Below are 13,095 nucleotides of genomic sequence, written 5' to 3'. Positions count from 1 at the left end.
GACGGAAAAAAAAGGTAGAGAGGCAGGAGCTCTCTGCTTGCGAAAGACTGGCAAGTGAACGGTTGCCGTGTGCCTAGTTCACTTCTTATCCATTCCTTGTTTGTCTGTGCTGCCTTCTTGGCGGACTGTCGAGGCGCTGCTGAGGTCTTCCAAGGCTTTCCAAATTTAACACCGATGGTTTTAAATGACCATTTGTGTCAACTCGAGCTTGAACTTCCATGTCTCTACTGACAGTGGCACTAGAGTACCTAATTTGTTTTCCATGGCCAGGGGCGTCCTTTGATCATATGGTGATTCGGATGAGGTGCAGAGCTGCCTCAGAGGATTCATCATTCATCAGTGCTAAAACAAGTGGACCTCTTTCTGTGTCGGCATTCGCCATGTGAACGGGGAGTGTGTTTTTTTTACAGAAGTCGTAACGGAAAAAGAAACCAGCACGATCACTGTCGCAAAAAGAGGAACAAATTAAAAGGCAGCTTTTGTACCTTTTTGGATTAGCATTTTCCCCCTCCTATGCAATGCAAAGTCTCTGAAGCATAAAGCACATGAGTACAAGACCAGGTCGCGCGGCAAATAAAGGGAAGTGAGTGGAGCGCGAATTTCGGTGTTCGTTGAACCTGTATATACGTATGCCTCTTCGAAAGCTTTCAGAATTATCACACCCATGAAAAGGTTTTTGGCTCGTGAGTCGTGACGTGTCGCTCACGGTTACAGTGTGCTTGATAGGGTGTAATAATGTGGAAAAGCTTTGATGGCTGAGTGATTTTGATGTGCAGCATGGTAATTGGTAAAGCCACAATAGATGGTTTATCCTCCCAGAAATATTCAGTAACCAAAACCAATAAAAGCGTGACTGCGGTCTGTCCCTGGTTCTCTGATTAAAACACAACTATGCTATTCCACCCATAGACCACTCGAGGTCACCCCAACTGTAAATATGTCATGTACAGCTTCTCCGCGACCAGGGAGAAAGAAGGGATCAAATCATGAGCTGAGCTGATCTGATCTGATCATCCAAGCTAGTAGATGCTAATGCTGCAGAAGCACATAGAAGCTCGCCTGGAATGGAACGGACGGGGATCAATTTTCATGGGCCAGCAGTCAGGGCTGAGACCACCTCGTTCTTCTTCCCGTACATGACGTTCCACGAGTCCAGCGTCGGGAACAGCGGCTGCTGCTGCTCCGCCGCCGCCGCGGAGGGCGTTGCCGTCGCGTACGGTGCAGCAGCAGCGACGTGCGGCGCGTGTCCCGCCGCCTGGAGGAACTGCTCGACGCCGAGGTGCGGCAGGAGGACGCCGAGACCGAGGACGCCGTCCTGCTGCTGCTGCTGCTGCAGCGCCTGCAGGTCGGCCTCGTCGGCGCCGGTGACGCGCTGCACCATGGCGCGGAAGGTGGCGGCGTCGGTGCTGATGTACGTGGTGGGCACGCGCTTGGACGGCCGCGGCCGGCGCCGCTTCCCCGCGTGCCCGCCCGCGGGGCCCAGCCGGCACCGCGCGGACGACGACGGCGACGGCGCTGCGACCGTCGGGGGACAGTCCGTCGTCCCTGCTGCCACGGCGCCGTGCATCAGCATCGCCGCCGCCGCCACGGGCGTCGGGTCGGCCGGGGCGTGATCGGAGAGGGAGAAGTGGAGCGCGCGCGCGATGGCCGCGTCGGCGAAGGAGTGGGATAGGAGCGCGCTCCGCGGCGCCGTGCCCGCGCAGGAGAGTGAGACGGCGTCCATGGCGTCGCTGGCTCGGCGCTGGCTGGGTCTGGGCGGCTGCGTGTCAAGCTCAGGCTCTCTCGGCTCTGCTAGCTGCATGCAAGCGGTGGCGTCGACCTAGCTTGGGGAGGGAGTGCCGGAGTGGGAACGGGCGGACTGAGTGTGCGGGCGAGCGGCGGGCGGAGGTTATAAAGGACGGAGGCGGGTGGGGCTGGGACAGAGAGGGTGGGGCAGCTGGTGCGGGCGGGCGGCGCGTGGGCGGTGCTGCTGGTGCGTCGTCACGGCAGCACGGCGGCGGGGCGATGGCGATGTGGACGCGTCCTGCGACGTGCGTGATGGTGATGGCAGGCAGCGTCATCGCAATCGCATCGCAGTGGCAGCGCATGGGTTTGGCCGTTTGGGGGGGTGGGGGCAGCGAGCGTGGTTCTGATTTCTGAATGAATGGACTCGGACCCAACTCTTGTCCGGTCTCGACGATCCGGGTAGGTAGGTGCCGGTTTCGTACGTCCATCCTTGCGACCTAGAGCCCGATCACGTCAAACGTCTAGAGAGCCGGAGACCGGCATGTCCATGTCATGTCCCTTCGCCGCCTTCGCTCGCGACTACTACTACACGCCTGTGCCCTGACTACTCGTTCTGCTCTACGGATACATGTGGCTGCTAGGGCAAAGCTGCAAAGCTTTTTTCCATTTCCACTTCGACTGTTTGGTGTTCTTTCGAGGGGAATGTGAGCCACTAAATAATGTGCATACAGGTTGAATGGTTCATAGTCCGTAGTAGTTCTAGTTTAGTTTGTTGGATTCAGACCAGCTCACAGGACCATATATATTATACATGCTCTATGTATGAAGAAATTCACCGTGCCAGGCACGTTGTCCTCGCACCCGCAGCAGTAAGAGCAACTGTGCAAGAGCATGCGGGAAAGAGGTCAAAGTTCAAAGATCTAGAAGCGATCTGTCCTTGTACGTCCTTTTTGGAAAACTTGTGCATTTTCAGTCGCCTTTTAGAGATGCCCCCATCACCACTCTTGAATGACTATAAGTGCGCCTTTTTGGCCTCTCTACAGACTATACAGCTCTATTGGTGTTACCTCGCCACGAGCATATATATGGACACGCCAGCACCTGCGCACTGAAAATGACGAATGAACCTTCTGAGGCATCGAGTTGGCTTCAAGTTTTTTTCAAAGCTTCCCCTTTCTACACCCCCTTTTTTTATCAGAAATAAAGAGGGGAATTGAATGATATATGTGCTCTGTCATGAATCTGATCTTATGCATCCTCCACGAAGTAAAGCATATATCCACTGGAGATCTAGAATTCACCCGGAAAATGTAAAGAGCATGCATCACCCGAGGCACTGTAGACTAGCACAGTATCATAGTATGTGTTCGTTCAGGACATGGCAACTAGTGAAACTCTCTGCCACTCACCAAAGCTAGTAAGTGAAACAAAAGCTCAATTATGTGCGCCTCACCGTGCTGTTTCAGTGTGCTAAACTCGCAGAATTGCACACGCCAGCACCGAGTCTACATTCAGGCTATCCAGTCGCAAACTGTTTTAGCAACTGGAATGGGTCTGAAGATTCCTGATGCTTGTCAGCGTTGACGTTTGGAGACCCAACTGCTCCATGATAGGGCAATAGGCCATGCGGGCACTATTGCGCCGGTCATCATTCTTCCTGGATTCCTTTTGTGCTAGGTATAAATAGCAGTAGCATCACAGCTCACACGTTGCTAACCTCACGCTACTGAAACATTCCACTGTACATCATGGGAATAGTTTGGCCGGCAGATATCGCTGAAATCAAATGAGCTTTAGGCCTTGTTTAGTTCCCAAAAATTTTACAAAAACTTTCCAGATTCCCCGTCACATCGAATCTTTAGACGTATGCATGGAGTATTAAATATAGATGAAAATAAAAACTAATTTCACAGTTTGGTCGAAATTGATGAGACGAATCTTTTGAGCCTAGTTAGTCTATAATTGGACAATATTTATCAAATACAAACGAAAGTGCTACTATTCCTATTTTGCAAAATTTTTTGGAAGTAAACAAGGCCTTAGCCTCCTAGTTGTAGTTGGTTATTGGTACAAATGGCTGTAAGGTATATACCTCCTTTTCATCTAAAAGAAATGTAGTGTTCTACTATATGAGCAATTGATCAAGCAGTTTTTTCCCCAAATCAATGAATTTTGCCGATGCAAATGAAAAAATGTCCTTTTCTATTTCAAGAACGAGTTTGATCTTCGGATATCACCATGAAACGAAAAAGGAGAAAAGACCTTATTATCATTTTTTTTTCGTGTAAAAGCTAATTGAACTATAGAAGCTCTGTAATTAGGGAGGCAATTCAACCCAGTCTTACCATGATGTACTTTGATGAGGACATGGTGATATCAGGATGTGGTAATCAACCACTGCCACACCATTTCTGTTTGCTTAGACTTGCCGGCACGTCTAGGCGCCACATTAGAATAGTCCTCATGTGATACTCCCCGCTTTGACTTGCTGCGCCTGCGTCTCCTTCACCTGGTCATTTCTGTTGAATTATTGACCGGGGCCTTGGGGTATTCTAATCTACTAAAAGCCCAATAGCCACAAGCTGATCTTTTTTTAATAGCGTGTAAAATATACTATGTGCTAAAGCCACCAAACACGATGATGACAAGGAAACTATGATTTTGAAAAATCCGCTCTTTTCTTATGAAATGATTTAAAAGATCCTTGTATGACCATAAGTAAAGGGTAAGTTTAGATGATATCTCAACTTGTCTTTTGATATTTTATGAGCTGCTTTAAGAGCATCATACCCTCATTCCCTACTATATACCTATGGGCTACGGCTAGGTCAATGACTGATACATGGAGTACGGAGTACAGTAGTACCTAACATTAAGGACAGGAAGCTGTTTCATTCTTCCTGATAGCAACAATCTACTGACGAGGAACTATACAAATGCATGCATATTCTTCTTTTCTATATGTAAAAAAAAAAGTATTGCACGACTGGTGCTTGATGTCGCTCATAGTAAATTTCAACCATCTAACCACTGATGATGCTTACTGCTATAGGTACATATAGCTATCCTCGATTCCTCTAATGCATAGAAAATCTTATAAGCTACCAAAGAGGGGTATTTTCCATCCGATCATGATCGGATAGCTCTTCTTTCCTCTTCAAACTTTTTATGCTAGTGAATCTACTAGGTCCACCCTCTGTATAAAGATTACATCCAAGACTATAGAATAGACCTCTTGTTTATCTCGATGAGGATTAGGCCTTAGTGCTTGATAGCTTGAATGATTGGGCTGTTGTGCCCTTATAATCTTGGTGAGTTTAAGCACTTTGGTGTCTTAGTGTTAGAGTGCGCGGTGGAATCCAGCCCGACTCGCTATATCCACGAGCCGATGCCCATAGGGCCTAGGTACACCAGAGCCCAAAACATACCCAGATGTTAAGCCTAACTCAATCCAAAAGGCTAGCCTGATAGGTGAGGGCTGCCCCACCTTATATGTTATACTCCCCCACCATCGGTTGCCCCCGCCTTATATATTATACTGCCCCACCATCAATTACTGACATGGGACTAAACCTAACAATCTCTTCCGTCACATATAAGACCCAACTTTTCATATCACACATCCCCGTGCGATCTCCATAAGACATTTTCTAGGGCTCCGAGATGTTAATGGGCTCCCTTCTTGTCACCATGTGACCCGTGATATTTTCAAGGTTTTTCTAACCATGCCTAACTTAATCCAAAAGGCTAGCCTGATAAGTGAGGACTACCTCTGTCTTATATGTTGTGCTCTCCCATGATCAATTAGCGATGTGAGACTAAATCTAACACTTAGTGACCTTCTGACGAGGGCTTTGGTAGCCTTCTAGTGACGTCGATCCTCCGAGCTTCGTGTAGACGGGTAACAAGGCTACTCGGTGGGGGGAGAGGGGGTGAGGAGACAAACAAACTTCCTTGGTGGGGAAACTCTTTATTAGATGGCACCTTTATGACTGAGAGTCGAGCGACAAGTGACGAGCCTTAGTAACTTATGTCACTTGTCTAATTTGTTCATGGTGATGACCTTTGTGGCATGCCTAATACCTTGGCTTGGTGCATATATTTTGTGGAGCTCTACTCCAACATGCTAGCCTTAGGAGTTGTTTAATTGGTTCCTTTGCTTGGCACTATGACGCCTTGCCGAGCAAGGATAGCGAGCCAAGATGGATGTTTGGTTCTCTTATCTGAGTACTTCGAAGACTGTGTGAGCGAGATTCCTCTCCCTGGCGTGAGAGAGTCGAATCGGCTCGCTCCTCATTGACCATTCCAACACAACAGCCAAGGCGAGGCCAGGGCTACTCAAGAACCGAGCAACCCTATACTCCCTCCAAAAACAATATCATATTAGAATTGGATCAAGTATGTTAAACTTCCTTTTGTTTCACTGTATTTTTTTTAATGATGCTTATTACGCATCATAAATACAAATACTTTTTATATAATAATTGTACAAAGTTTGATCCCTTATAAAACGAGAGTGATATTCTTTTCAGGAAAATCATAAATATTAATAGTCAAATTTGAGATCTTTTACTCCTCATGCACCCTTATTTGTGTCCACATGTATCGTTGCTTTCACGCCGCAAAGCACGCAGAGCATTATGCCTCTGACCACCGCATGTGAGGTGTAGTGATAACCAGCCGTTAGCAAAAGCCAGAAAGCTAAATTAAATCTGTTTGTGTTACAACATCGGCTGTTGCCCTCTGCAGCCTGTAGTAGTGCTATCATTTGTCCGGTTAATAGATGTCTAGGTCAACCAATTAGGCACGCCGTGCCCAACGGCCAACTATGCCCCTATTCTGCTTGAGCCTTGAAGTGCTTGTGAACAACGGCGAAGTCCTCACTGTGTTATGTGTGTGCTTATATGCATAACACAACGTTCAGGTGCTCCAAAGTGTCCAAACAGCTGGCAACATGATGCAAAGGCATAAAAAAGCATTGTTAACCACACAAGTGCAATCTCATAGTAGGTGCTACTGTCAGGTGAACGCTAATCTTTCTTCATGGAGTTCCCGAGAATTCCAAAAAAAAAAAACTCGAGATTCGAGAAGGAATTCTGACTCGTTTGTTTCTTCATGCAGAAAAACGGACGCGAGCGTGTATACGGCAAGGGGAAAGGCCAGATCATTGCGGGGCTGAAAGACTCTTATCTGGGCCTGCCCCTATAATGCTCGTTCTGAAACTATCGGGTTGGGCCGGGAAGGCTACTTGGACTTCTCGCCTGGACAATCGGAAATCGCTTCCTACGTCCAAGCCATATAGCTCAAGTTTCTTTTCCCGTTATACATCTCTGTTTTTAACAACATTAAGGCCTCGTTCATTTAGCCCTAATTCCTCTCGGAATCATTACCTGTGATCAAAGATAGTACAAATTTGCATAACATTTTAGGTTGGAATTGTTCCAAGTGTCCAACCCGTGATAACCGAACAGGCCCTTAAGGGCACTCCCAATGCTAAAAACTACATATAGTTTCTATACTTATTAATTTTTATAGACACTATGTATAGAAATTATAGTCCCAATAGGTAGTTTCTATACAATAATTTATTATCCAATCATATTCATTCTCTCTCCATTCTCAACCAATCATATTACTTCATGTCTTGGATTTCGCGTAGACATGGTTTCTAAGTTAGACCCAGTTTCTATGATTTTTGTTCTCTCCCTTCAATAACTACCTTGCCACATCAGCAAAATGCTTAGGTGATATCATAATTAATATCTATAGAAACTATGCTGGTTTCTGCATTGGGAGTGCGTGCTCGTGTTCGTGTCCTCCTCTCCTGCGGTCCTCGTTGTCTATGTACTGTAGAATTTACAGAGAGATGTGCTGGTATACGTTTGATCGACACTGAGTACTGCACCCAGAAAAAGGCAGTCACTTCACCACCGTACCGTTTTATCTCGAGAATGATAGAGCAAAAATGCCCGTTGTGTCATAGGTGCACTCTACTGTTTCCTAATCCTACGCTCTCCAGAAAATGGCTTTGGACATGCAAGTAGCTACTGACGATACGTTTTGTTTTGAGCCTCAACTGGCGATGGCGAGAGTGGGCAGGCGACGGGGGCACAGGGACATCGCTGCCCGATCCGTCTGAAATGTCCGGAGCTGTAAGCCTGTAGCGACTACTCCGTAGTATACCGTAGACGTAGTACGACACTGCACTAGCCATGTGCGGCTGGCTGTGGCTGGTTGGCTCAGCGGCTTGTGTCCTCCCCATCGCCGACGCAGACGACGGATGGAGGAGGAGCACGGGCAAGAGTACGCTAGCCTAGCTACCTTGCGTTACCTGTCCGCCGGGCGTGCCCGTGCGGCAGCTGGTCCATCGTCCATGCATGCATGCATGCATGCAGTGGCGAAGCTACATACAAGGCAGTGGGTGCACATGCACCTAAAAAAAATTAAACACCATTAAGTAAATCAAATTTTCATCATAATTATAGCTAGAGTTTATGTTTTTTAAGAGAAATGTACCTCTTTTATTTGCTCTAGCATGGGCGCATGGGCGACGGCACGGCCGCCGGTGGGCGGCATCTCGGCAGTGGCCGGCACAGGCACACAGCGCATGTGCCATAAAAGCCACCACGTTTACGGCGCCGTTTGCCTGTTGTTCCGGCCCTACGGCATGGCTCCGGTTCCGGTCCTCAAATTCTCGCGCGCCTTTTTTTTTTTACCTGCTCGTCGGCTTTTCGATCGCCTGCGTGGTGGTGATGCTTGTGTAGGGCCATGGTATTCAACTCTTCATAGAATATACTACTAGGACTAGGAGATGGGAACTCTGATACTTTAGTAAACTGCCGGTATGGTATGGTACTACGCGCGTACGGTACGTATACGGCTATACGCCTGTTGTATGCCGTTGTTTTCTTTTTACTGTATTTATGATGAAGTGGCATGGAATTTACGAAGAGGCGTATGTGCTGCTGTGTCAGCGCGGGACACGGTTCCAGCTTCGGTGCTTCAATGTCCATTGATCAGGAGGGTCCTTCGATTCCCTCTCGACTGGGATGAATGGATTAAGGGCTGTTTAGATTTGAAATTTTTTTGGTTCAAAGAGAAAATTTTTTGTGGAATTGGGGCCTAAGAACTAAACGGGGCTAAAAAATTTTAGGGCTAAAATTTTGGACTGCAACTGTGCACGCACTCCCATGGAAGCCCACCAATGACAACTGCAACTGCATGCAGCTCAAGTTGTCATTGGTGGGCTTTCATGGGAGTGCGTACACAGTTGCAGCACAAAATTTTGGCTCCAAAATTTTTTGACCCCGTTTAGTTGTCAGGCCCAAATTCCACAAAAATTTTTCTCTTTAGGTCAAAAAATTTCAAATCTAAAAAGGCCCTAACGCTGCGTTATTACGGGGAATAAATACTACTACCATTGGTCCCCAGAGGAGGAAGACTAGTTTAACGGTGCACCGTGCACGCGGTCGAATCGAAACGCCCCAATTTCATCTTGAATTATTCGGATCGTGGATAACGAGCACTGGACAATCATTCCGTGCTCGTCTCCGTCTGCCCGAGCCCGACCTTGAGCGCGCAATGAGTGAGCAAATCCAGTGGCAATGAGCCGGCCCTCGCCTCTCCTAGAAGTAAGCGCGAGCTAAGATTAGCTGTCACCTGGCCCTGAGTTGCATGCATGATTGAGATTTGAGAGCGTGTGCAAAAGCCGATCCCGCCACCACACCCAGATCTCCACGCACAACTGCACGCCACCAAATAGACTACCCTACCCCGCACCGTGGCCCGGCATCGGCAGCCGCGGACGGGACGGGATCCACGAAAAGCTGCGGTGCGGCCCCCCAGAAGGACGCGCGAGGGCCGTGGCCGGGCCGGGCGCGCATGCGGAGTTGCGGACGCGGTCCCTGGCACGACAGGCGGCGCACAGATGAAAGATGATGATGGGCGCCCCCGCGACTGGCGCGCAGTTTGCCGCCCGCGGGCGCCGCTCTTCATTCCATCTGCAGGGGGGAGAGGTGGCGACGGCGAACGCCCCAGCCAGGACGACAGGAGGCCAGGATGAACCTTTGCCGTGCCGTTGGCAGTGGGCTGCTGCCTGCTCCTCCTTCGGGTTCTCTCCCGGACCGTACCGCACCGCGAGGCGGGGCGGCGCGGCGCGGCGCGGCGACCGAGTTAATTGAGCAATTACTCGCTCGTTGGCGCAGTTGGCCGAGGCGAGCGCGGAACACAGTTCCTCCTGGGAGCGCTAGCGGTACTGTATTCCTCACTGTTGCTGTCAAATGCTGCTGCCTATTTCTATTTGTCAAAAAAAAAATGCTGCTGCCTGCACTCGAGTGGCGAGTAGTGCATACGGATACAGCTGTGATTACTAGTAGTGGCGGTGGGGTGTGGCAGAGTAGCTAGAAGAAGGCGTGGTAGGTAGCAGTGTATTGATTGCGGCGAAGATTAGTTAGGCCCAGTCTCAGTGGGGTTTCACCAGGATGTCATGCACATTTATTAGAGCGCCATGTCAGCAAAACTGTACCTTTTGTATGAAACGAAGAGGAGAAAGAAGGAAGTAGTTTCACCATGGTGAAACTCCGCTGGCGTTGTTTCCCACCACTGAGGACTAAATTGTTTCACCATCTTGCATGTGATCCAATCATTTTGCAGTAATTAAATGCTTTGCCCAGCATAGGAAACATCAAGGTGAAACTCATGCATTGTGGAGGTTGTTTCATTGTTCGTTTTATTAATGCTCTATCAACAGATTTGTTTTGGAAACAGTGTATTGAAACGGGGCATTGAGACTGGCCTTAACAATGACGGGGGAGGCTGCTGCGGGCGCCACTGCGTGCACTCGAGCTCACGCTCCCGTCCCGTGCGGTGCGATCGATGCCTAGTAGTACTCCTACTAGCCTGGAAATAAATTACTCCTGCTACAGGAATAGCATATTTCGTTCGTTTCAACCAAAAAAAAGGCAGTAATAGTATACTAGCATTTCTGCGCGATGCTCAGTGATTTGTCCTGATTGCGCCCATGAGCCTGTGCTCTTGCCGTAATCATTTGTGCGCTCAGGGTCATGGGCAGCGCCTGTCCCGGCCCGACTGCGTCCACTAGCTTCCCGGCGCCACGATTTGTACTACCAGTCCACCATTCATCCCAGCACTACCAGCGGCCGGCTTGTTCGTTTGCACGAGGTTATCTAGTACTAGTAGTACAGTAGTACTACTAGCAACAGAGCAAGATCGTGGAATCCTAATGTTGTCATCATGGACCTTGTTTACTTCCAAAAAATTTACAAAATAGGAATACTAGCACTTTCGTTTGTATTTGACAAATATTGTCTAATTATGGACTAACTAGGTTTAAAAGATTCGTCTAGTCAATTCCGACCAAACTGTGCAATTAGTTTTTATTTGTATCTATATTTAATACTCCATACATACGGTTAAAGATTCGATGTGACGAGGAATCTGAAAAATTTTTAAAAAATTTTTGGGAACTAAACAAGGCTATGGATAAAAGGCCGGCCACGGGCAACATCCCTGAGCCCTGACGATCACCGATCCCTCCTCCGGGCTCCGGAGCTCACCATGGCCTCGGATCCGGCCGCGGCGACACAGTCGCAGGCAAAGGCAGGCACGGCCCTGTGCGCGTCGGCGTCGGTACAGCGCAAGGGGACAAGGCCGTAGATGAGCGCCATCGCGCTGGCCAGAAAGCAAACAAAAGCGGCAGGAAACACACGCGTCCGGACGATTGCTACGGCGCACGGAGAAGCCAACAAGGTGGCTTTCCACGGCGTCGTCTTGTAGTTGTAGCCTCCGGAAGGGGGCTCCGTCCCGGCATGCTCTGCTCGTTGCTCCTGTCGCCGAGCGATTTTGGCGCCTTTCTTTTTCTTTTCTTTTACTTGAAGGAGAAGCGTGCGTGACCACCATGCATGTGTAATGTGTTTCGCTAGAGAGCTAAAGAAATGAAGGGAGATCTAAGCACCGCACAGAAATAATAATTCTCTACTCCACTTGTGACTTGTCCGGTTCGTCGAGCTGTAGGTTTAATTAATCAGTGCACCAGAGTTAGGTTGGTTTGGTGCAGAAGCGACCAAAAAAAAAAACAAATAAAAACCCCGCGTCCGTGTGGACTCCGGAGCCACCGCAAACCAGCATTTGTTTCTCTCTTCTCGCAAGCAGTACAGTACATGAATTATCAGCAGTCGGAGGAGAGGACACTGGCGATTACACGAGCCGGGCCGGGGGGGCCACGTCACCAAGGACAGCGGCACAGCGCAGGACTGAAGATACTGTACCATGCTTCCCCTGTGCGCCGGCAACCGTCGTGCCACCGTCGCCTGCCGGCCAGTCCCCAGTCCCAGAGGCCGCCACGGTCCTCAGCCCAGCGCATGTTCGGTGGCAGTGTCACCACAGCTGACGTCTGGGCCTGCAAATGCAGCGGGGGAGGAAAAGGGAGATTAGCACTCGATTGGCCACTTCCCTCGTCGTCTCGCCTCAAATCATGGCGATATGAGTACTACGCTTCACACGCTCAACAGTTCATCAGCAACATCAAATCAAATCATAGGACCCAGACCAAAGAGGAGAACCTACTACAGTCCTGAGCGATCAAAAGTTGAAAGTAGCACTGGACTACTCCTACAGTCCCGCTAGCGGGGAAGACTGGGTCTCGTTTAGATGCGAAAAGATTTTGGATTTCGCTATTATAATACTTTTGTTTGTTTGTGGCAAATACTGTCTAATCATGAACTAACTAGAATCAAAATATTCGTCTCGCGATTTACAGTTAAACTGTGCAATTAGTTTTTGTTTTCGTCTACATTTAGTACTTCATGCATGTGCCGAAAGATTCGATATGACAGGAAATCTTGAAAACTTTTTGATTTTTGGGTGAACTAAACAAGGCCTGGAAGAGGAGATGAATATGACTTGTTTAGTTCAAAAAACTTTTAAATTTTAATATTATCGTATTTTTATTTTTATTTGATAATTATCGTCCAGGTATAAATTAACTAGGTTTAAAAGATTTGTCTTATAAATTATAGATAAATTGTAAATTATTTTTTATTTTTATCTATATTTAATGTTTATGTGATGAAAAACTTTTAAAAAGTTTTTGATTTTTAGGATAAACTAAAAAAAGTCCCTAGTGCTAGTGGCTACACAAACTACTGTTATCTCGGATAAGAGGTACGATCGTGTACAAAAGGTACCTTTGCGAAGTAAAGCCACGCGCACGCACACTGCTGCTTCGTTTTTAATTTCGGTTTTCTGATGATCTCGCAAAAGGAATTCGCAAACCTTTTCCTGCACGGTCACGCTTTTTGGTTGACGACAGTGCCAGGGAAGGGGTGGCCTCGAATCATGTGTAAAAGAAAT

General features: G+C 48.2%; 1 protein-coding gene across 1 annotated transcript; it reads right to left on the bottom strand.

Moving 5' to 3' along the window:
- On the bottom strand, positions 807 to 1,869 carry LOC8055910. The gene has a single exon (XM_002465303.2). It carries the CDS (start codon positions 1,799 to 1,801, stop codon positions 1,088 to 1,090), a length of 714 nt encoding a protein of 237 aa, XP_002465348.1. The 5' UTR covers positions 1,802 to 1,869; the 3' UTR covers positions 807 to 1,087.

Source organism: Sorghum bicolor, chromosome 1 (genome assembly GCF_000003195.3).
Source record: "Sorghum bicolor cultivar BTx623 chromosome 1, Sorghum_bicolor_NCBIv3, whole genome shotgun sequence".
Lineage (NCBI taxonomy): Eukaryota > Viridiplantae > Streptophyta > Magnoliopsida > Poales > Poaceae > Sorghum > Sorghum bicolor.
This window is presented reverse-complemented; position numbering and strand designations above follow the sequence as displayed.